The sequence below is a fragment of the Aspergillus vadensis genome, assembly GCF_003184925.1.
Source record: "Aspergillus vadensis CBS 113365 unplaced genomic scaffold BO88scaffold_3, whole genome shotgun sequence".
In the NCBI taxonomy this organism is placed as follows: Eukaryota; Fungi; Ascomycota; class Eurotiomycetes; order Eurotiales; family Aspergillaceae; genus Aspergillus; species Aspergillus vadensis.
This window is the reverse complement of record NW_020292041.1, coordinates 1,948,303-1,971,652: the sequence shown is the minus strand read 5'-3', so window position 1 is coordinate 1,971,652 and position 23,350 is coordinate 1,948,303. Positions and strand designations below refer to the sequence as shown.

At 49.9% G+C, this 23,350-nt stretch overlaps 11 protein-coding genes across 11 annotated transcripts; 4 read left to right on the top strand and 7 right to left on the bottom strand.

The window, feature by feature from the left end:
- Window positions 1-947: 947 nt before the first annotated feature.
- BO88DRAFT_382387 (toxin biosynthesis protein) lies at window positions 948-2,455 on the top strand (the record flags this gene model as incomplete). Its single annotated transcript, XM_025704623.1, has 4 exons — window positions 948-1,136; window positions 1,185-1,323; window positions 1,381-1,489; window positions 1,542-2,455. The coding sequence occupies 4 exons, from the start codon at window positions 948-950 to the stop codon at window positions 2,410-2,412; spliced, it is 1,308 nt and encodes a 435-aa protein (XP_025566967.1). The 3' UTR covers window positions 2,413-2,455.
- A 2,080-nt stretch (window positions 2,456-4,535) lies between these two features.
- Window positions 4,536-5,306, bottom strand: BO88DRAFT_412050 (uncharacterized protein; the record flags this gene model as incomplete). The annotated part of the gene is made up of 1 exon (XM_025708069.1): window positions 4,536-5,306. One exon carries the CDS (start codon window positions 5,304-5,306, stop codon window positions 4,536-4,538), a length of 771 nt encoding a protein of 256 aa, XP_025566966.1.
- Window positions 5,307-7,380: 2,074 nt separating this feature from the next.
- BO88DRAFT_474114 (uncharacterized protein) lies at window positions 7,381-8,323 on the top strand (the record flags this gene model as incomplete). Its single annotated transcript, XM_025711793.1, has 2 exons — window positions 7,381-7,597; window positions 7,649-8,323. The coding sequence occupies exons 1-2, from the start codon at window positions 7,532-7,534 to the stop codon at window positions 8,321-8,323; spliced, it is 741 nt and encodes a 246-aa protein (XP_025566965.1). The 5' UTR covers window positions 7,381-7,531.
- A 689-nt stretch (window positions 8,324-9,012) lies between these two features.
- On the bottom strand, window positions 9,013-10,659 carry BO88DRAFT_485445 (haloalkane dehalogenase family protein). Its single transcript, XM_025712345.1, has 3 exons — window positions 10,132-10,659; window positions 9,895-10,079; window positions 9,013-9,831 (listed from the first exon to the last, which is right to left on the bottom strand). The coding sequence occupies exons 1-3, from the start codon at window positions 10,642-10,644 to the stop codon at window positions 9,171-9,173; spliced, it is 1,359 nt and encodes a 452-aa protein (XP_025566964.1). The 5' UTR covers window positions 10,645-10,659; the 3' UTR covers window positions 9,013-9,170.
- Window positions 10,660-11,343: 684 nt separating this feature from the next.
- Window positions 11,344-11,999, bottom strand: BO88DRAFT_402218 (uncharacterized protein). Its single transcript, XM_025706045.1, has one exon. It carries the CDS (start codon window positions 11,562-11,564, stop codon window positions 11,403-11,405), a length of 162 nt encoding a protein of 53 aa, XP_025566963.1. The 5' UTR covers window positions 11,565-11,999; the 3' UTR covers window positions 11,344-11,402.
- BO88DRAFT_450532 (uncharacterized protein) lies at window positions 11,926-12,348 on the bottom strand (the record flags this gene model as incomplete). Its single annotated transcript, XM_025710571.1, has 1 exon — window positions 11,926-12,348. One exon carries the CDS (start codon window positions 12,346-12,348, stop codon window positions 11,926-11,928), a length of 423 nt encoding a protein of 140 aa, XP_025566962.1.
- Window positions 12,349-13,179: 831 nt separating this feature from the next.
- BO88DRAFT_412046 (uncharacterized protein) lies at window positions 13,180-14,081 on the bottom strand (the record flags this gene model as incomplete). The annotated part of the gene is made up of 3 exons (XM_025708068.1): window positions 13,180-13,517; window positions 13,592-13,837; window positions 13,877-14,081. The coding sequence occupies 3 exons, from the start codon at window positions 14,079-14,081 to the stop codon at window positions 13,180-13,182; spliced, it is 789 nt and encodes a 262-aa protein (XP_025566961.1).
- Window positions 14,082-14,592: 511 nt separating this feature from the next.
- Window positions 14,593-15,516, top strand: BO88DRAFT_450530 (ankyrin repeat domain-containing protein; the record flags this gene model as incomplete). The annotated part of the gene is made up of 2 exons (XM_025710570.1): window positions 14,593-14,906; window positions 14,961-15,516. The coding sequence occupies 2 exons, from the start codon at window positions 14,593-14,595 to the stop codon at window positions 15,514-15,516; spliced, it is 870 nt and encodes a 289-aa protein (XP_025566960.1).
- Window positions 15,517-16,588: 1,072 nt separating this feature from the next.
- Window positions 16,589-17,815, top strand: BO88DRAFT_422827 (uncharacterized protein; the record flags this gene model as incomplete). The annotated part of the gene is made up of 1 exon (XM_025708601.1): window positions 16,589-17,815. The coding sequence occupies one exon, from the start codon at window positions 16,589-16,591 to the stop codon at window positions 17,813-17,815; it is 1,227 nt and encodes a 408-aa protein (XP_025566959.1).
- Window positions 17,816-18,680: 865 nt separating this feature from the next.
- BO88DRAFT_422826 (DUF1115 domain protein) lies at window positions 18,681-19,559 on the bottom strand (the record flags this gene model as incomplete). Its single annotated transcript, XM_025708600.1, has 1 exon — window positions 18,681-19,559. The coding sequence occupies one exon, from the start codon at window positions 19,557-19,559 to the stop codon at window positions 18,681-18,683; it is 879 nt and encodes a 292-aa protein (XP_025566958.1).
- A 441-nt stretch (window positions 19,560-20,000) lies between these two features.
- BO88DRAFT_359458 (histidinol dehydrogenase family protein) lies at window positions 20,001-21,646 on the bottom strand. Its single transcript, XM_025703824.1, has 4 exons — window positions 21,300-21,646; window positions 21,183-21,229; window positions 20,428-21,127; window positions 20,001-20,351 (listed from the first exon to the last, which is right to left on the bottom strand). Exons 1-4 carry the CDS (start codon window positions 21,615-21,617, stop codon window positions 20,091-20,093), a joined length of 1,326 nt encoding a protein of 441 aa, XP_025566957.1. The 5' UTR covers window positions 21,618-21,646; the 3' UTR covers window positions 20,001-20,090.
- Between the last annotated feature and the right edge of the window lie 1,704 nt (window positions 21,647-23,350).

Here is a 23,350-nt window from a genome sequence, read left to right as displayed (position 1 = left end):
TGACAGGAGTAAGACTGGACAAGTGGAAGTGACCTTGTGAAGAGCGGAGGGTCTTCGATGTGATAAACCATGACTCGGGTAGCGATTCGGCACCCTACGCATACGTGCACGGAGCTGAAAATTTTGCATGGTATAAACAAAGTAGCAGTTCAGTGGTTCAAACCTACACAAGTCATGAGCCACGAGAGTGAATCTTAAAAGATCCGCCCACTGCCCACTCTAAGTTGAGGAGCTGAGTCCGTGGTGGAGCATTGATGGATGCATCACATCATTCTAGTCTACCATATTGAGAAAGCAATCGGACAGATCATTCAGTTTCATATACCCCATAGCTGAACAGTGGAGTCTTAGCTGAGATATGGAGTGGAGAAGAGTGGATCGCGCTAAAGAACAGCGGGAAGAGTCATCGGAATGGCCGGCACAGAACATCTCACTGTGGGAGATTCATAATGACAGCATTGGCAGGGGTAAAGCGCATCAGAACTTATGAACTTATCCCATCTTTCCATTACCTCCTGCTTATGCCATGGGTGTTTTGAATGCTAGGGATCCAATCCTGCACAGGACGTCGAAGTCGCTTGTTTGATTCGGATGTCTGCGCGCACCATAACTTCGGTAACCATTGGTCCCAATGGTTCGTCACAGCCCATGTGGATCCGATCTAAAGTAGATCTTGTGTGGTGAAGATGGAATATTCCCGACAACGAGTCAGAACTCCACAAAACCGTGCTGGTAAATTGTAGTGGGGAAGTGATGAAAACCAAACTTTACAGGATGGGCCCTCCGACTCATTGTCCGATCGGGGGGTCAAAGGGGGAAAGGGGTTTATTCTCGCATAAAGGCGTCTTATACGGGCATCCAAAGACCGTACAGATCCTAGCTGTTCACCTACTTGACAATCAGACACTTGCATAGCAGCAGGAACATATGCTGGGTTGTTTAGCAAGATGTCATACCCTTATCTTATCACGGACCATGTTATAGACGCACAATACATGAGAGAATATCCTCGAGCCACAGCCAGCCAAGATACTCCGTTAAAACTCTGCATCAAGCAATATGCCCCCATAGATAATCCAGATCCCAAGAATGGTGACCTGACAATTGTTGCTGCGCACGGGACGGGTTTTCCCAAGGTAAGGGACCGGATATGGCAATGAGAATAAGTACTGAGACGTGTACAGGAACTCTACGAGCCCCTCTGGGAAGACCTTTATGCCCGGAGCAGAAAGGAAGGATTTAACATCGGCTCTATCTGGATTGCTGATGCTACAAATCAAGGTGTCAGCGGTATTGCTAATGAAGCTGTTTTGGGCAACGACCGTCAGTGGCAGCATCAAACCAAATTTCTTGTACGCGTTTATGGCTAAGTTGAAGCAGCATCGGCGTTCGATCACAGTCGGGACCTACTTCTCATGATGAATCATTTCCGTCACAAGATGACCCGACCCATAATGGGGGTTGGGCACAGTCTTGGTGCAACGCAGCTGTTAGTTTGCCTATCCCTAAGGTGCGATTCCTTCTAATTAGTGTCCTACCAGGATTTTTCTTTCCCTGATGCATCCCCGCATACTACAATCTCTCATCCTCATCGAACCATACATTATCGAGAAGAATACCGACGCAGATGCTCCGCTTCTCGTTCACCTCACCAAGCACAAGCGCGATGTTTGGCCTTCACGGGCCGCAGCGGAAGAGAAGGCTCGGCAATACCTGCGGTCCTGGGATTCCCGGGTCCTCGAACGCTGGTTCCAGTGGGGCTATCGGGAACTTCCCACCGCCATTTATCCCAACGACGGTGCGCTTGCCTCTGAGGCGCCAGTTACTTTGACAACAACCAAGTTCCAGGAGGCACTTATCTATGCGCGTGCGAACCCACACCGGCATAAGGAGCTGGGTATACGAACTGAAAATACAAACGGCTGCCTCACAGAGCCCCCTCATGATCCCCTGTTCTTCCCTGATGTGATGGCCGGCTTGCCACCTGGTCAACAAGCATATCGGCCTGAACCTATTGTGGCTGGGAAATTGCTACCACATCTTCGTCCTTCTGCTCTATTTCTGAGTGGGGCATCGAGCCCATTATTCAAATCTGGACTTCATACTACCATGGCAGAAAGAACAGGAAGTAGTATTGGAGGAAGTGGAGGTGTGTTGTACGATCGCGTCCGACATTTGTGGGTTAAGGGTGCTGGTCATGCTTTGCCTCTGGAGAAGGTGGATGTGACTGCTAACACTCTGGGAGAATGGATCCAGAAAGAGATGGAACGATGGAGGACCGATGAGGATCGCATTGCGGCCGGATGGGAAGATTTGTCGCCGGCAGAGAGGTCCCGGCCCACCAAGGAGTGGGAGAAAGTGATGGCGGAGTCATTGGCCTTCCTACGCAACACAAAAGGTGCTAAATTGTAGACCTTTCATTTTTTAAACCATGATGACCAATGAATTATGCTACTCTACATCCTGTTCCGTTCAATTCAAGTCTTTGGGCGTTCATCAGCATTTCTACGTAACTAATTGACAGAACGAGTCAATCCTCCAATTCAATTAGGTTTGGATTCAGTAAAACAATTAATACTCCTCACTTATAGGATGCAGCTCATTAAATATATAGTATCGCTTTATGGTATCCCGATGTTACGCAATGGTGGTCTTCATGCAAAGTTGGACTCCCCAGAGGCCCTAACCATACTTAAAATAACATTTCATACTAAATAACCAGTTTCTGTATTCTCTGACAACATTTTCAACGCTTGATTAGTAAGACTAATATGTTGGCTGTCCAATTAACGTTACTCGGGCTTGACGTGCGGATATGATGTAAGCAGTCTATCCTTCAACTTGCTTACTAATTCTCCCCTGAACCTTTTGATCCACCGCTTATAGGACGATGTTCCTCTCCTCAATTGCATTGTTGCAGACCCGCACCATCCTACAAAGAAGGTCGGGATTGGTTGGTCAAATTTTCGCCAAGTATACCACAACCTGCCTAGAATGGAGCTTTAGCGCAAGGCCATCAGACCTGACTCTTGCATAAATAGCCGCTAGTAGACCCGAGAAGATCCTGCTTAGGAAGCATGTTCGTCTGAACTCTATATATATCACGGAGTACTCAACAAGCACATCGAGCACATATTCCACGGAAATTTTACGAGGAACCATGAGTAAAACCATCACCTAGCCTGTTTCCCATTCAGTAGATATTAATATTAGAGGCTTGTGATCTATATACCCCAGCATCATGCCAGAAAGCTTCGACAGGACAGGCCAGCAACGAGCCCAAACTTAGGGATGATAGGTCTCCCTATTCAATCACTTTATAATTTGCTCGTAAATATTTTAACCGCAATATTGGAAGACGCACTGAAATCTTAATGCCTCTCCTGCCCTTCTAGAGAGAGAAGTGTATCCTTCAAGCTGCACAGAGCTAGCGCAATAGAGCCTTACCTCTCCAATATGGTCCCCGCCTGACCTGTTACTTTAGCTACCCAATTTACGCTGCGATAGCTTTATCAAGAGGTCATCTTCAGATGCACCCTCTAGGACCGGCTTCCAGACTGAGCTGTTTGACATAGTATACCATTCTCCTATGTGATGAATACACATCTCTGTTGACAAACGAGCAAGGTCCTGTGAGGTGCAGTAGTAAGTGTGTTATCCAGACAGCATCCCGGGCGGTAGGGTGTCGACATCACGGAATATTATGTGGATGAAATAGCCTGGACCTGGGTTTCTTGGCCGTCTGTATCCTTTCAAGCCGCCTGGTGCATAATGTCACCAACACGATTGCGACGCTACAGTTACCTATTCAGAGATGTTTTACGTGGCGTTAGATGCTATCATGGTGCTTAGACCTGCGACATCCCTGGACCTACGGCGTTACATTTTTACATTCTGCGCCCAGATTTGGTAGCCATGACAGCCTTAAATCATGGTGCAAGATACACAGAACAATGTACACTTCTTGTAGAAGATCAAGTAGGGCTGTCGCCATGAATCCATCCTAATTTCACGTTGGCAACCCGAAGTATTGGAATTCAACAAAGGCCCCAGCGTTCCCGTATTATCACTATTCCTCGCATTACATGGAAGAAATTAATCAGGTGTGTAGTATTTATATCACGATCAGTCACTGACTGGGCACATTTGTATCGATGTAAGCGATGTTTCATATTCAATATTGAAGTTGAAGTAAGGAGTTCTAACTATTCAGAGCCAGCAACAATATCTCACTGCTCGACAATACCAACGCTCCAGAGGCACAATATGTTGGGAATGTGAGCGTCTATTCATCACGAGTGGAAAATTGTCTCCGTTAGCTTGTGGATTAGATTTGTAAATTCCTGTCGTGATTGCAGGAAGGCGCCACACTCTTTATTGCCAAGAACACAGTTCGGAAGAATTGATGCCATAGTGTTGCAGTCTCAAAATGAATAGGCGACACCACTTCCCAACAAACACAGGTTACTGCTATCTGATTGACCACGAAAATTTCGGAGGCTTGTTCTTTTGTAGATGATTAATCGCAGACACTCTTAGTTGTGGTCGTGTTCATGGTCATGGTCTTGTATATCCGGCCGCCCATTGATCCAATCCGAGTGCAACGCCACTCCAGCCCCCGTTGTAAGCTCCTCCAGGCCTTCTTCCTGTTTTAGTACAGCCATCAGACAGTGCTCAATATGCCCCACATTGTTATATCTTTTCTCAATTGTTGTTCCCAGCTGTTGTGACAAGAACATTTTCTTCCAATAATACATACAGTGCACTAAATGCCACCTGCGGGTCGTGAAAAAGACATTTTTTGCGTCTCCACCCCCTACCCTAGTATCAGGAAGCAGAGACACCTCTTTCAGTGACAGCGGTCGCGTCATGTTCAGATCAGCAAAGTAAGGCCAGCTTCCATCCGGATTTGACCCCGCCTTTTCAAAAGCCAGGGTGAGGTTGTCGTTCCGACAAGATGGCGGAAGCCACGCCGCAGCTAAAGAATCATATTTGCAGTTGTTTGAAAGGGCCTCAGCAACGGTGTCTCCGCAATTACAGGAAATATTTGGCTCGGTTTGTGTGCTTGCATGGATATGGATGTAGTTCGTAGTGTAAATCCTACTGAATGCTTGGTAACACAGATCAATGACCCCAAATGTGGCAAGAAGAAGAAGTATAATGGTCGAGATTCCTTCCACCTTCAGATACCTAAGCCTCCGCTTAGGCGTATCCTTCACAATAGGAAGTGATTCGAAGCTTGAGCGCTCAGCAATTTGTTCGTACATCATGTGATTATTCGGTATATCGCAGGAACGGGAAGGCATTTAGGCAGCTTAAAGAAAGAAATGTGAGATGACTTGATGGCGAGCTTACTTCCTTGATCTAATTCTCTTCACGAGAAGTATATATAGGAGACGAAGACCCCCGAACGTATGTACATTGTAGATCCTGCACCTTTTGTGGTACTTGACGACATGTATACGCATTGACGCTATTGGGGGCGTCTCATGGCTATAGGCAGCTGACGACACCATTTTATGTTAATCTAGAGTTCGGATGCCGTGCCTGGGCCCAGCCTGTGCTTGTGGATTAGTCTGCATTCACCCCCTACCATATCGTTGAACAGATCTCTATCCGCGGCTTGCGAGAACAGATCCATAGCTCGAATCAAAGGCCACTACTCGGTGATGTTCGGGCGAAGGAATCCGACTTGGCTGGTAGCCCAGGCCTTTTCTTTTGCTGTTTAGATGCCACATCGATAGTCCCGTCTAGGTGGGGAGAAGGCCAATCACCATTACATGTAAGTAGGACAAGCCAGTAAACTAATGCATAATATCATATATTTCGAAATTCACCAAAACAGATACAGGCAGTGATACTCTTGAGGAGATCCTCCGCTTTGGTAGTTCTGCTTCACCAACCATCAAATTTCTTCCGTTGTCATTGCTAGCCGGAAAGTTGAAGGGCCCACCTGCTCGAGACACGGCCATACGGTTCACTATAATGGAGCGCAATATATTCTAATATAACTTTGACATCTTCGGTAAGATGGGCTTGTATCAGGTGTGGTCTCCCGGTTTCTGAGTAGTCCCATGTTGGACAAGGCACGAGCCAGAAGATTTATGAGCAGACAAGCGGCTTTTCCTTTTCGGTACTGAGATGACACAGGATTATGTGTTATTCTATTAGGCATGCATGAGCTATCGTTATGTGAGCCTAAGCACATGGACTATTTGTGTGGCGAAAAGCCGGGATTTGGGTGGCCTGTAGATCTTTCCTATTCAATGCTTCTGTGTGGTGGGTGGGTCGGCATCTAGACTTCCGTAATACCGACTAGACATGTTAGCATATTCATGTTCTGGAGTTGCAGATCGAGGACCATGCCATTTGCCAATAGCCCTATTAACAAAACCATCCTAGTCGAGCTCGTTGTGACTACTGATAGCCAGCATATCTCTGAGCTGCTCCGAGACTGTTAATTGCTTATTCCGAGGAGGTCCAATGTCGCGTCTTAGCCATGGAGCATCATGGGGACAAAAATGGCAATGAGGGAAACCAAAACAGTTCAGATACATATGCAATATATATACCTAGTCACATGTCATCCAGGAGAGTAACGTTGTCCTTTCTGGTCGTCGACAAGATATTGTTGGATAGGGAGCCCGGATTCAGTTTATGACGCCACATTACTACCGATTATGGAATCAGTAAATATGATAACATTTTAGTAGTATAAATGGCGCCATGTATGTATTTTCTTTTGTGCATTATCACACATTATCACACTTTGCCTCTAAAGACGAACGTGCTTTTTCTGGGGCTGAACGCGGCCGAGAGGATCACCGGCTACCCGTGAGATTTTAGCTCATCTTAGTTCTCCTCGGCGGGTGTAAGATCCGGCAGAAACTAGTCCCCACTCCAGGACATGCTACTTGCAGGTTGAGTGGAGAGCAATGATTGCCTTCGTCAGATTCAGTTGGTCTGAATTGCTTGTTTTCCTCGATCATGCATGAGGTTGGCACGAATCAGGCAGTTCTTGATCCGTTGGCATTTCGAAGCCGAACCCCTCCCGGGGATCCCCTCTCGTTACCACAGCCGCTTCAGCACAATCAACTCGGTCTTCTTCGCTCATCAAGCATCCAAGAGCATTATTGCATACGTAAGGCTCCGGACAGGGCGCTTTACCCTGCCTTGCGAAATGCCGCGGAGTTCGGGCTATCTCCTGCCTCATGTGAGACCGACCCTTTGCCTAGCTATGGGGGTCGAGCTCTCGAATCGTCGACCTGCCTGTTGAATGTAGAACAAGCTCTCTTGAATTTAGTGATATTGCTGTCAGTAGATCAACATGAGCTGAAGGATAGTTGCCTCTCACACATTACCCGATAGTGACATTCGTTGTCTCAAAGCAAATCAGAAAAGAAATATCCCAATAGACACGAGGTATATAAACCGAGCGATTCCTCTTCAAATCTAATATCTCCATCACGAAATTACACCAGAAGTTCAAATCCTACTTCCCAAGAAAACTTCAGAAATCAAACGGTTCACTATGAAGACCTCTTTGGCCACTGCAGTTATTCTCTTTACTTCGGTGCTGGCGGCGCCTGTCCCCAAGGTAAGACCATGCATACTCAAATTTATGTGTAGTGACTGATTATAAAACAAGGGTAATACCAACAATGAAAGTGCCAATGCGGATGTCGACATCCCCACTGGTCCCGGCCCCGTGTGCACTGATACCGAGATCTGTCCGTATGAGACCGATAACAGTCAGTATGCCCGCCGTCAGGAGCCTATCCCTGATCACGCCCTGGGGTCTCTCATCGGTGGCGGTCTGGGCAGGAGAAGCGATGAGGCTATTCCCACTGATGCCATCATCTCGCTGGCTGGTGGTGGCCTCAAGCGACGTTCCGACGAGGCCAACCCTACTGATGCTCTTAACTCGCTCAGCGGCGGCTGGATCAAGAAGCGTGGAGACGAGGATGTCCCGGCTGAAGTCCTGGCCTCCCTGCTTGGGCGCCGCCAGGAGCCACTCCCTGATGCTGCTCGGGCAACCCTCCTCGGGGCTGGTCTCGGGGGTCTCAAGCGACGTGGTGACGAGGATGTCCCGGCTGACGTTCTGGCCACTCTGCTTGGGCGCCGCCAGGAGCCTATTCCCACTGATGCCATCATCTCACTGGCTGGTGGTGGCCTGAAGCGACGTGGTGATGAGGATGTCCCAGCTGATGTACTGGCCACCCTGCTTGGGCGCCGCCAGGAGCCTATCCCTACTGATGCCATTATTTCTCTGGCGGGTGGTGGTCTGAAGAGAAGTAAGGATGACGCTATGGGCTCGTACTAAGTCTGCCATATGGTATTCAGGATGCTGTTATGCTCCTCGAAATATTCCCCTGTCCTTGAAGTTTCTTTCTTTCAGTCCTTTATTATTTTCCAGAGCATTCAACATGCGAATAAATGGGAAATGAGAACTGAGGGTGAAGTTAGTAGCGTACGCGATTGGGAAGGTTTTTTTTTTTTTTTTTTGGTGCATTTTAAGGCATTGGATTGTGCGAGGCGAGATGACGAATATTCTTTTCATCCATGGTGAAGTGTTTCTCGCATGTTGAGACCTATCTTGCCTCTGTAATCAGCGAATTAGTCAGAAATGACAGTCGAGCTGGAACATATACTTCACTTATCTGCTGTGGGACTTGAAAACTTCTTATTTCTCGTGAAATGTATCCCATATGCACAAGAAATTAGCCACTGTTTCGCTAGACTAAGTCTGCCTTCTGTAGGACATGAACGGCAGTGACTCGGCTGTCACTTATTCAGCGGCTGTCTGACAGACTGGTGGCAAAATGGTTTGTTGATGGTGGTAAGCACAGCGAGAATCCCAGGACCATTACGATACGATTCGCTATAGTCAACAAACTCACGCTCGGCTCACCACTCGGCCGATCGGAGAGGGATACACTACTACACCACTACATTCGTAAACCTCGACACTACTTCAGTTTTCAATCCTTCGAAGTATGTATCATCAAGTGTCCTATGACATTGTTTCGCTTCTGGCGAATGGATGATCTGTGAATCCTGCCTCAATAGCACTCCATTTTCCTGCCTGCCAACTCGCTATTTCGCCTGCAATTGGATTGTCCCTTCGCCAGCAGAGCAGAATTTCTGATGAATATCTAGGTCATATTGTATCATTGGCTTGCAAGCTTTTCGATCAAGAGGGATATATCAGCCGCTTTCTCTTCCATGGGATAGTGGCCTCCTCCAGAAAGCCATATGCCCTGTGGCGCCCATTCAACCATATGTGCTGGATGGATGCAATCGACGAGGATGTCCTTGTACAGCTTCAAGAGCGGGTCTTGCTCTCCGAACACCACCACAACGTCTGGGTTACCCTTTCCGAGGCACGCTCTCCAGCTCTGTCGGACCTCTTCCCCGCGCTTTGCCAGTCTTGCCTGTTGACTAAGGTTGTCAAAATGACACGGTCCGCAGAGACCCTCCAACAATTTCCACATCCGCGTCTGCCGGAGGCCATGTAAGGCAAAGCGCGGTGTAACCGGGACAATATGCCCAAACCGGAAGACACTGGCCTTGGTGGCTACTGGGAGAGATCGATACGGCGCACTGTATCCATTGGTCTCGGGTTGCGACAAGTGTGGGGACATGAAACGCATCACTCCTGACTCGGGCATATAGCCGCCCAGGAGGCCCGTCGAAAGAAACCAGATGGCATAGAGTAAGCTGTAGTGAAGATTCCATTCGTCCGGACGCGGTGGCAGAAAGGAGTTCAGGAGAAGGAGGCGAGTGCAGGCCATCTGAGGCAGCTGCGGGATTGCGCACAATGCGACGCACCTGGAGACAGTGAGCCATGGACGGAGACAGCAAGAGATAGTACTAGCAGGGTCAACGACGTACCCACCCCAGTCATGCGCGACGATGGTTGCATGGTGGAGATTGTGAACCTTGAACAACTGCATAAGCGTGTGAATATGCAGTTCAAAGGTAATAGATTCGGGATGGGTCGGCTTGTCACTGCGACCGTGCCCGAGCCAGTCGAGCGCATAGACTTCATGACCTTGGTCCAGCAGATGAGGAAGGATCTGCTGGGGTTAGCCATGTTCTGATATAAAGATTAATTTTTAATATCTATACATTTCTCCAAATATAGCTCCAGCTCGGATTTCCATGCAGGAAGATGATCGGGCGCCTGCGGCCTGCGGGACCGTCCAGTGTTGGTTTCTGATGCATGAAGCGGACAGTGGCTCCACAGATGGCCATCTCCGCCATGCAATCAGCCCAGGGGTCGTCGGGCATCCATCCTAGTCCCTGAGGACGGACTCGATACAAATTGGACTCGCTGAAGCGATATGTGCCTTGGCACTGGGCGATGGCCAGAGACTCACATTGGCCCCGGTACTCTTCTGCCTCTCGGATGAGCCTGTTCCTCCCTTGACTGGAGAACAGGCTGCGGAAGTTCCGAACTACTGTGGGGATGATAGTGCATGACAGCTTCCCCAGATAGAATGGCAAGAGACTGCCAAACAGGATGAGCCGACAAACGGTAAAGGACATAACGAATGTAGCGGCGTAGCCATAGGAGGTCATGAGAATGGTCAGCACTGCCTGTGCCAGGCTGCTGCCGACGTGCAGCGTGAGCAGCGACATGATGGAACAGTAATCATGCACGATCGTTTGTAAAATAAGAATCGGTGTTCATACTATCTGCATCCGACTTATATTTGGGGAAAGAGGCGGAGTGGTCGGTCGGTCGAGGATGACGGAGGACTGACTTCATCCGTGAATGTATAATTCCCTGTTATTATAGCCACGGGAGGTCTCCCTCATCAGTACTTATCGTTCATCTTTGACTGCAACGAGACTGTGTAGGGTCTTATCCCGGACAACGAGAGGCTGCTCTCTCCAGTCGCTGGACCGGTCGGAAATGCGGAGAATCAGGCCGCGGTCGGCAATCCCTGGTCTATGACTGGAGATAATAATAAAATATAATGATTCCCTGCTTGTGGAACATACAAACAACAATCATGATCCTCTGCCTTGTCTATCTCATTGATAAGCCTTATTGGTAATCTTAAGCTGACTTGGCGGGCTGCCTTGTTTTCTTTCTTCTCTGCTTTTCGTTCTTCTACAAAACTATGTCTGTTTTTGCCCCTTTGCTTTTTCTATTCGGCGACCGGGCCGCATCTTTAAATCCAAACTCACAACAAGAAAATTACAGTTTCAAGCTTACTTTCATAGCCAACTTTATTCTTACTTTCCTCTAATTTAAAGTTTCTCTGACTCATCTACCATGTTGTTAGACTGTGCTTTCACGCCGTACCGTTAGACTATACCTTAACCTGTGCCCATCAGTCCTTCAACCGACATTACCTCTTAACACCAACAGCAATCAATACTGTATCCGCTTACCTCTCCACATCGTTGACAGACCCTATCACTTGATCCAAGTCCTCCGCCGCGATCTTAGGTCCCCGTTTGACGGCCTCCAGCATCCAGTCACCGCGAGGCTTCAGCCGCATCCTCAGCTCCTTGCGGGCGTCATGAAACCCACGACAGTCATGGCCCATGGATCCATCTCTTTCCCTTCCACGGGCATGATATCAAACGCCCACAACAAGTTGGCTACCTGCAGAAAGGCCCCATCTGTAGCAATTCTCTTGCCCTGGCAGATGCGTCGATCCTGCCCAAACACGGGCAGCGGGAGGTCGGACCGTAGCTGAGCCTCTGCGTTGACGGGAAGAAGTCTTCATCCCACCTTGGATAGATTGGCCAGAGTGAACGCAAGGTCCAGATCTGGTACCGCCGTGTACTTCTCGGCCGTTGCAAGGGCTTGCTTTGTGGCGTTCCAGCTGTCTGAGTCCCTCCCCCGATGAAATAGACGCATGTAGAGGTCTGATTGGGTTGCGAAGAGCTCATCGGCGGCACGTTTCAGGGAGAACGGAATTCAGGCAGTTGGTGCAAGGTTGGAATAAGGTCTGGTAGGCCGGGATTAGCAGCCAGATGGGTCACTTGGGCCTGAGTGCCGATAATCTCCTGCAGAAGTTCGTCTTCGGGGTGGAGGATTCGCAAGCCATAATGTAACCCTAGAATAATACTTGACTGGGTGCGTTCCAAGTGGGGATAGGTTGTTGCGGTGCTGATGGTGGCACCATCAGGACATCCGTGGAGAGCATCAGACAGGTCACAGAGCAACTGTTTGTTCTCTAGTCCCATTAACGGCTGATATCTCGGCGCCGCGAGGGCCCCGAGACTGGGAGCTAGCAGTCTGTGATGCAGCCTGAGGTGATCATCATTGTCATGCATCAGAGTGAATCGAGACGGTCCGGGCTCTGCTCCGGTAATCATCTCCATCGTCGCCGAACGCGGCCGGTTGCTATACCACTGGCTGCGGCGACTGAACAATCCAGTGACCGCCTCGTAAGAGTTGAGTATCACGACTGGGACGATCCCAAATAGCCTGGAAACGGTGATGGGCCCTTTTTATCGCGCCTAGTCGTCGCAGTTGGCGAGGGGTTTATCGATCGGAGAGTCATGAAGATCACCGATAAGCGGGAGCTTGAGAGGTGGCCGCTTCTCATCAGTTTCTGCTCGTCTGCTGGGCTGATGCTGGGTGATTATGTATAGCAGAGTCATCAGACCAATGCTGAAGACCACTACGATGGCTAGGTTGGCTATCATTCTGGCGAATATAGTGCTGCGTAATATCAATCGCTCCCGACCTGAGATAGCACGGATGACAGACACTGCACTGCTTTGGTCCCCGGCAGTTGTGCCGTGAGCCAAAACGAATTGAGATAGTAATCGAAGGGTCTCTCCCCTTTGCCCTTCAGAACTTCAGGATGTCCACCAATGGAATCAGCACGGCGCACCGGCTGTCTTGGCGCAGTCACATTGAGTCAGAATCTCTCCATCTCCACTCTTTCGATTTATTGTCCTCTTCACATTTCGGAACTTTATCTCCTCTACGACTAGAATAGATGTGAATAGTTATTCACTGGATCATTAGTCAAATAAAATCTCAAGTATATTATCATGTCGAGTGTGAAGGGTAACAAATTTGACTACTAAGATACTATGGTACAGTCAATGCGGTACAATACGATCGGCTGGCTATCTTTCTTGTTCCAACCCCCTCGGATGTCTCAACAGCAGATCCAAGCACGTTGGAAAGCGTGGATACGCTCAGAGCTTTGCTGTGGCAGTGGCCGGGGTGGCCGAAGACAACACAGAGCATGAATCCGACCGCTTCTGCGCACTGCCTTGCAAAGCTTCCCAGCTGGGGCCACTGGCCTTGCCCCCATACCAGACCTGCCAGGTGGGACTCGCACAGCTGCCGTGATATTGGAAGAGAAATCTACCCTCACCATAGGTGATGTCGCTGCTCATGGCCTCATCGCTGTTCTCTTTGGACTTGATCGAATCGTAGTCATATTCCGCAGGTTCCGCTGACAAGCCCAGAACCGAGTTGACCTGCGCAGCGACTTGCTCTGGATACCGTGGAGCCTGTTTACCCGTCCGGGCTAAAGGGGTTCCAATGTAAACCTTGGTGTTTTCGAGGTGGAATCGGCCGGCTTCGGGGTGGCAGACTGCTCACTTCTCGAGGCCTCATTTGCCTTGGTACTAGTAGTAGGCTTCTGTTTCGTTGTGGTAGTGGTGGTTTTGTGCGCCTTGGTCGTGGTAGTAGTCGAGATGGTCTCCTTCGTGGTGGCTTTGGTTGTCTTGGTGGTCTTCTTTTTCGTTTTCGTTTTCGTCTTGGTCTTTTTCGAGTGATGATTATGACCTCCTTTGCCATGACTACTGCTTCCCTTGTGGCTGCGAAGGTGCAGCTTATTGACATCCACTGCAATTGAGATCTCACCGTCGTCCTCAGCCTCCTAACTGTTGTCATCGCCATTGCCAACCGCCACTGCCGGAGGTTCCGCCGCGTAGAAGGACGGAATGTTCTCCACAGCAAAAGTAACTGATTTTATAGTAGGAGCAGAGGCTCCCAGGGCGCTGCCATTTTGCTCGACGGAACCGGAGCCAGCAATAACTCCACTAGCCCACAGGGCAAGAAGCAAAGCCTGTTTCAAGCCAACCACCATTGTAGAAGATTAGGAATGAATGACTGTTGTTGTGTAGTGGGCCACTGCCTGGAAGAATTTGCTTTCTATATCTTGATATGGTGCCGTCTGTACGCGCGGGATTCTACACGCAGATACCACATTTAACTATGCATTTCCTATCCCCACGAGAGGGGTGCGGATTCGGTGGAAGGAAGACCTGGCGTCACACTTTGAGATGCAGCGTAGGAAGTGGACCACCAAGTCTTCATTAAACTGACAGGCCACTCGACCAGCGACATGGTCTACATTGCTCTTTGGCCCCCGGAAGCATGCTTAACCACATCTAGCCTGGAATCTTTGCTCACCATGCCGAGAAACCGATGGCTGTAGCCGCTGCAGCCCCCACGCCTAGCTTCTCCACCGCAACATCCACCGCCCCCGGGGCCTTCATCGGCCGCCGCTCACGGATTTGACAAACCCAACAAGCCTCACCCCCTCACCATCCTCATCATCCTTTCAAGAATCAGTTCCATTTGTTTCATCACGCACAATGTCACTTCCATTTCAGGTTCTGAAGGAGGCTAATCAGCCCTTCCTGAAGAGCTGCCGTTACGGTGACTTGGCCCAAGTTAAGAAACATCAGGAGGCCAAAGCTCTGGACCGAGAGGTACTGACTATGGGCTTGAGGGAAGCTGCCCAGGGCGATCATATCGACACTATGCGCCATCTACTAAACGCTGGCGCCAAGCCCCAGTCTCCCAGCGTCGTGGATGGAGTACACTCGGCTGAGGCAGTCAAGGCCTTGCTAGACCACGGTCTCACTTTTGAGACTCGGCTACACCCCCTTAATACAGTGCCACTTGTGTGGGTATCCTTTGCTTGCCTGTTGGTGATCACATGGACTAACCAAAAGAATAGACACATTGTGAAGAAGAACGACCAACAGCTCGTTCACTGGTGCCTTGAACAAGGTGCCGACCCCACCTTCGGCTGCCCGAATGCCCAGTCATTCAATGATCTTGAAAAGCCTGATCGGTCTCCTACGAAGGGCTCGGGGGCAGTCCTTGGTATGGCGTCCCGTCGAAGTAGCCCAGTGATTGTTGACCTCATTCTTGAACACGGTGCCAATATCCGCACCAGTAATGTGTTGCATTATGCTGCATGTAGGAAGGATGGACGAGCCATACCAATCATGGAGCACCTGCTACAGCGTGGGGCCAACGTGAATGAATTTGGCTATCCTGCATTCCTACATTTCGGCGGCACTCCCCTTCATGCGGGCAGCTATCAAGGAAATCTCCCGGCCGTGAACTGGCTCCTGGAGCATGGTGCAAACCCCGGCGTGGAAGACGCCCAAGGTAGTAAGCCGCTTGATCTGGCAGCTTTAGAAGAGGAAGACGAAATATGTGATATTCTCTATAGATGGTCGCGTTTAGGCCACACTGGCAAGGCTGACTGCGGTAGTTCAGACTAGCCAAAAGCGAACAGTTCCAGGGCATGACAGGGTCACCCCTTATTGGCTTAGGGTCTGTGGGGGACAAGGAACAAAGGACCAATTCCCCCTGCTCATGTGCGCATCGCTGTATCTAATTCTAATACATCTCCATTCTACAACAATTCAACACCTTCAGCGCCGATGTTGGGACGCAGTGATGGCGTTTAGGTACCACAATATCACAAATGACTTCGATTTTCCAGTAGCTCGGCTTACTCCTCATCGATTGTCTGTACTTAGGTTCTCCCCGTGCTGCTGCAAAATATATGTGAGATACTATTGTTGAATAAGAATGTCCCCCTAAGGACACGAACTGTAGCTAAGCAGCACTCAGATTCTTTAGCCTCGTTCGGCCGGAACGTGGATATATTTGCAACCGCTAGTACACTTTCGCGTCTGCTTGGAGTCAGTGCTGACTTCAGCCCCGCAATCAAGCTTTCTCAGCCCTGCCAACCAACTCGTTCGACCTTCTGCTTGGGGTGAATGGTTCCTTGGTGATCACGCTTCCAGCCTGGAGATTATTCGACTGGACAAATCAGCCCCCATGTTGCATCACCCACCACGCTTCACTGGGATGAACCCCGCCAGCGACAAATTTGGAACAGCAACTCCACGTTTGTTCGGGATACATTTAGTGTCACAGGTAAGTTATTGATGCACATGCTCGGCGCCCATCACTTTATTAATTAATTGATAGTGATGTTGGATACACTTCAGTTGATAGAGGGTTGTTTATGAAGTGCTGGCAGGCTCAATGCTAAACCACATAGTATGTTAGGGAACCAGAAGTGTCGCTACACACCTCTAGAGTCACTTTTTCCCTGGGCCTTTTGCTCATTTTATAGTGGTATGAACGATTCCCACGCGAGGATGATACTTTTTCTCTTCTGGGTGTGGGGTCAAGGTAGATGGTGGTTGCGACGCTTCAATGATCGCCGTGTGCCTCCAAGGTACTTCCAAGGACCCTGTTGCATCCATCTCGCTCCCTTTAAAGCATACGCGACCGCGCCTGGCCGTGGCCCTTTCTCCTTGTGCCCCAAAGAAAAACACAATGTTAGAGTCCATTTCAGAGCAGATGATGTGCAAGCCTTCCCGTTTATCTACTCTTCCGTTGGAGATGGTTGAGAGGATTTGCCACGAGCTTGCAACGCAAGATTTGGCCGCGCTCCGAGGGACTTGCCGCGCCGCCCATCACCTCACCAACCGGTGTTTTGCGCAACGGTATGCGGAGTACTACACAGACTTCTCCGCACACTCTTTAAACCACTTGCATGCGCTGGCCGAGAACCATCTGATACGAGGCTATATTCAACACTTGGTAATCCTGAGTCCGGAGCCGAGACTTGGGGAGAACATGGACTGGCACTGGACGGCTGCTGGCCACCTCCGATGTCCCCTAGACATGCCCTTAATCCGGCGGCTGCGGGATGATCTGACACAGAAATTGGTGAACTGCCGATCTTTTATCCTATCGCCCATTCTGTCAGAACCCCAAAATAAGGCGGACCTCCACCACAGCCCGACCTTCAATCCTGACGATGTCGCATGCATCCTCCTTGACCTCATCGCGGACGCCTCTCTTCCGGTTAAACTCTTTTGGTATGGCAAGGGCATGAATTACACCTCCAAAGTCATGGACATTGCGCGTCTCCCAAAGTCACTCTATAGCAATGCCGCCTTCCGGACGGGCTGGAAGTCCTTGGACAACCTGCACCTAGAGCAGGAGCTGACCCCCCAGAACTATACTTTCGTGATGGACATGATCCTCAGTGCGACTGGTCTCCGCAAACTACATCTTGGCCTCGGATACTCCGATCTCGCCGTCGAGTTCTTTTCACAATTGAGTGCGTCCATTGCAGCTCTAGATCACCTGGAACGGATCAGTGTCTGGGGAACTTCGATGCAAGCTGAAGATCTCGTTCGGCTCCTTTGTAACTCGCGAACAAATCTGAAGAAGCTTAGTCTGCGGTCAGTGACGAGCTTGACGCCGCAGTGGCTAACGTACCTCTGTCAACATCGTGACCTATTTCCATGTCTGACTACCATTGACTTGAGCATGATCCATGGACCTTCTGGTATGTTGTCTTTTACGCCAATGCAGGACTTGCCTCCGGAGCAGAAGAACATGTTTGAACTTGAGCGTTGTGTCTACGAGGATCTCCCAGACACAGGTGGAAAGGCAGGCGACATAGTCGGTATTTCCTACAGTGGTTCGGATATTCGGACGGCATTGAAAGCGCTGCTAGAGGTGTGTAGCGAGCCTGCTGGTCATCAATGAGGAATGATGGTGGTGTTGTGGCGACGGGGTATATGCGTACAAGGATACCCAAAGTGGATTTTTTGTTCAATTTTCTTGCGCTGCTTTATTCAAGATGCCATGTCATATATATAAGAACTGTAATGATATACACATACGCCTAGAGTTGTTTTGGAGTCAAGACAGGAAATATCGGTGTCTGAAATGTCCCCAGATGATTGATAGCACCATTATTGGTTGCCTGCGCTAGGGATGCATTTCCTTTGCCAGGTGATTCTCGAGTGCGGAACACCACGAATAGTGGCATAATAGCATATGATAGATAGTTTTCCATGAGATAATTCAGTCAATTCAACTTGTCTACTTCCTCTCCAACAATACAGCATCGTTTTCGAGCAACATTTGGAGACTGCGGATGACGGTGCAGGGCAAGCCACGCTTCCGACACCGGGTGGCACGGAATGTGCCGATTATTCATCTAAAATTCCATCTATGCCATTACGGACAGAACGCTTTTCTTAATGGTTGGAAGTCAATGCGGAGATGAAAGGCCAAGATAGTAACGATGGTATACCATCTGCTTGCGGCATGCCACGCAGGCCGTGATGCGACGGGGTCCCCGAAGGGCTCCCGCAAAACGTCGTCAGCGGCGGGGGAGGGCTGAGGCATGTCCATAATGCTATACAGCTGTAGAGATATAAGAGATAGTAGAATGAAAACGATATCAATTGCAGCTGACAAGATCATCGCATTTATTGGACAATACTTTCGGCTTCCAAGTCCGAGGCGTATAGCCACGACGGCGGCCGGCTGGCTGCTTACACAGAGACGAACGATATGGGGGATAGCTGAATAAGTAGTCGTAATTACATTCATAGTTTGATGTCTAAAAGATCACCTGCTCAAAGGCATGCTGCAACCCGCGGGCTTGCAGCCACGCCTCCAAGGCCTGCATATCCCCCCGGTTGGCTCGTTGCCCGCTGCGTTCCCCCAGGGAATCCGTGATCTCCTCCATCCCCTCAAACACCCGCTGCACCCCTTCCGTCTCGCGAAATCGTTCGCTGACTTTTTTCTGGTGACTGGGAATATCCCCCCAAGAATGGGTTTTGATGAAACTCATGTACGCATCGATATTCTGCGATGTTCCCTCCAGGCACAACACGCCTGGTTTGCCCGCCAACACAAATCCAGTGAGCCCATAACCTGCCGCGTGATGCACCAGGTCATCCCGCTTCTTGCGCGTAGACAGGGAAGGAAAGTAGAACCAAACCCGCACCAGAGGCCCTGACCCTGATTGGCTCGGTGGGAGATCCACCGGCTCTGTTGGCTGGGCTTCCAAGAACCGCGTCGCTTCCTCACGAACATGGTCCAAGGCCGTGAAGACGTCGTCCTGTGGCATCGTAGCGGCCAGCGCAGCGACCTCAGCCTTGGACATCCAGTCTGGTTGGCGCAGTGTATACTTCGCCGGGGGTGGCTGATCGAGTGCAGGATCCTCACTGTGCAAGGGAATGGAGACATTTACCTGAATTGTCTTCCCACCATCCTCCAGCGGCAAACACACCCCCAGCAAGAGGCTGGCAGGGATTCCCGACAGCACGGTGGATGGATCCTGACACCAGACTCGTAGTTGATCCACACATTGCGATGTAGCCTCGGGTAGGTCCAGCTCGCCCGGGCCGGGAAACATGGCCGTGAGAAGATCAATGATAGCCAGCTGGGATTCTATCATATCCGCGGGTAGGAGAGACGATCGTTGTGCCGCCATCATTGGAGGAATGTCTTCACGACGGTGCTCTCCAATGGGCGGTTTTGAAGGTGTGATACTTGATTGATAGTGTTTGCTCAGCACATTCAACTCCCAGGGTATCGCTAATGATTCATGTGTTATGTATGCGGATTTGTTCTCCTGGACTCTCGAAATAGGTTCCGCGATGGTGCGTTTTTCGATGGATCTCCGGTGCCGGCCATACAAAACTGGGGCAAGAAAGGGGTTTCGGTGATTGGCTCTCCCGGGCCCGAGTCTCGGGGAAGTACATATAATGACTAATCATGCTTCCCAATCAATCAAATTAATCATAGGAATGTTTTCAATGCTAGTACTATTCACGGAGTACTTCCTAGAGTCACAGCACTTAGATTAATCATTAGATTCATCATCATCAAAGCAAACCGCTCATACTATTAGCGTATTCGCTACTGTGTCATCGTCTGATATTTGCTATTCAGGGGATTATCTTTTAAGAGGGCCAGTGTGCGAAGAAGGGCTTTGTCAATATAGGTTACCCACAAGCATCTCTCACAAATTGGCTTGATCAGACGATGGAATCCAGTCGTATCTATCCCCAAGATATTTCTGGGCTCGTAGATCTCCCGAGCGCGCATGGCCCTCAAACTGCTCCGCCCTTGCAGCTCGACCACACAGCCGACCCAGCTCCCCACTAGCGGTGCTGCTCGTCACCTCCTGGTAAGTCACCGTGCGCAGATATTTCCCCACCCAGAGGCCCCCTGTATACCGCGCTGCCTTTTTGGTGGGTAAGACATGGTTTGTTCCAATCACCTGTTTGCGGGATAAAATATGTTAGGACCAGCCATTCTAATTTCCAATTATGCTTCCCCAGAAGGGGGATACAGACCTTATCCCCGTACGACACGCACGTCTTCTCCCCCAGGAAGAGTGCTCCATACGCTGTCATCTTCTCTAGTGCCTCGCGAGGCCGCTTGGTGAAGATCTGCACATGCTCACTCGCATACTCATCCGCCAGTCGCCACGCCTCGTCAAGGGAGTCCACCAGGATGGCTTCCCCGAACCGGTCCCACGATGTGCCCGCCAGCTCGCGCGTGGATAGATTCGGAAGCAGCTGATTGATGATGTCGATGGCCGCCTGTCCCACGCGCTCCGAGGTCGTGATGAGCACAGCCGGCGAATCCGGCCCATGTTCAGCTTGTGACAGAAGGTCGGTCGCTACCGTGAATGGATCGGCCGTCTCATCGGCGACGATCAAAATCTCCGTCGGGCCTGCGAAGAGGTCGATGCCCACCTCGCCAAACAACTGCCGCTTCCCCTCCGCGACATATGCATTTCCCGGTCCCGCGAGAAAGTCCACTTTTCGGATGGTCTCTGTGCCCACCGCCATCGCCGCGATCGCCTGAACCCCGCCAAGCAGATGAATTTCATCGGCTCCAGCCAGATGCATCGCGGCCACCGTGGCATGGGGGATCTGGCCGGCAATTGGGGGAGTACAGCCAACCACATAAGGCACTCCAGCCACCTTGGCCGTCAGAATCGTCATGTGGGCGGATGCTAGCAGCGGGTAGCGTCCTCCGGGGATGTACCTGGTGTCATCGATAAGTATGGGGTTCAACAATTAGAAGTTGAGTTATCACGTACGCTCCAACGCTGTTGATGGGAAGGTTTTTCTGGCCCAGGTGCACTCCCTTGAACTGGTCAGTGGCGCCTTCACAGGAATATGTTACATTAAAAGTTTCACAAGCTGGATGGGCTTACCGGCTGGATCTCATACTCAAAGTCGCGAATAGAGTCTCGCTGGGCCTGCGCAAAGGCACGAACGTTCTTCTGCACCTCCTTGATGTCGGCAATCGTTTGGGGCGAACAGGCCGCCAGGGCAGCATCTATATCATTTTGGGAGAGCTTGAACGAGGCTGGCGACCAGCGGTCAAATTTCGCCGAGTACTTGCGGACTGCTGCATCTCCATTGGCACGGACGTCGTCGATTACCCCCTTTACAACGCTACTCACGTCCACCTGAGGTGTCGCAGCTGAGTTGGGGGGTTGAGACTTGCTTTTCAAGTATCGGACCGTCATGTTGAAGTCGTATTAACTAGTTGATCAAGGTAATCTAGCATATGGGGAGAGTCCTACAACAACCATCGGACAATGGCTTGCTTTTATGATGAATAGCTACGGTAAGTAATGTTCATACAACTCTATCGGCTCCACTCGGCGGTCCGCAACAGCCCTCGGAAGTCGGCCAGAAGTCCGAGTATAGGTCAGTGCATTACCATCACAAACTAAGCAATTGACGGGAGGGTGTAATGTGAGGAGGAGTAAGGCCGTCGGACTCAGCCGGAGGGCCTGGTAATACATGTAATGGCACATGCTTTGGAATTTCTTTTGCGTTTGGTGATACTCTCACAGATAGTCCGTCAAAGAATCCGCGTTCTAAAGGCTTCTTCCACCGCAATCTATTTTTGCGGACTACTAACCCATATCATCTCTAAAGAAGGCTGTCGCTCCTTCCCCACTCATATGGGCATAGGTCGCCCCTCTTGGTGATCCTTGTTCCCGTCCCCGTGGGGTGGAGCCGAGGTCCTTCGGCACAGAAGGTACAGCCTTTACCATTTGAGGCAGAACATCAACCCGACATCATTGTGAAGGTTGCTGAACACAATTCCTATGTGTTTCGGCCATTTTGAACAATGGGAGAAAAAAGCGCTATTTTCAATTCACGTCACAAGATCTTTAACGTTGAAGTAGGTAATATTGCATCATCTACAGTTGGCCTGTTGATGCCAATGATGATCCATTGCGACAAGACCTCCTATGATGCGACTTGGCTGTGACATTTGACATGGGCATATGTGCATCTCTATCGTACAAATTACCGGATGAAGCCGTTCTGCTTGTCTAGTGATTTTTCTGTTTCAGATAGCTTCATGCCAAGGGTGTGACATACAAACATCCTCATTGCATTGACTTCAAGCTTCCGTAAAGTTGAATGAGGGAAATTACGCAAGTATACGACTCAAAAACGTACCGCTCTATCTCAGCATCAAATGGTGCTCATCAACATTTTCACAGTGACTCCATAGGCACGCCAACATGCATGGCGTGGCAAATATAAATAGAGAAAATGTGTTAATCTGCTACCATAGCCTAGCCTTGGCATGCTCCACATTCTAGCCCAGTTACATGACTTCATGGGTTACAGAAGCATGATCGGCATTCCCCGAATGTGTCAGGTACGGGTCACTTTCGACCTGTCGTAAATCCCGGGGTAACACTTTTCTCCTTGTACACGAGACCTTCGCATCGTCTTTCAACATGCATCGTCATACTGGCCATAGCCACAATTTCCCATTGATCTTACTAGGGTGCTCTAGCCGGCACCATGCTGCTAAGCTTGCCAGAAAGGGCAGGCTAGGCGGCTTTTGAGAAGGCCTCGGCCTTACCCAGGGCTCACACACCGCTGACCCTTTCATGACTTTGTGACCATGTCCAACGTGTTAAAGCTGATATAGAAAAGATCGTTGCCGGTCACTCTCTCTGCTATGCTGACATCGCCCGATGCCCGATATTATAACGCATCGACCTGAGTTATGCCTTTAGTCCTAAATCTTAAAATTGCTCGAAGAGGAACAGATACTGATGAACAATGAGCTGTCTCCGCAATATGTGAAGCGAATGTGGCCGGTAATTGCAACCAATAGCAGTACTTCTGCTACAACTATAAGCCTATCATCCAACTCGTGAGGTAGTGAACATATATCTTGGACTCTGCTTTTTAAACTTCAGGGGCTGTCCGCATGTAAACTACT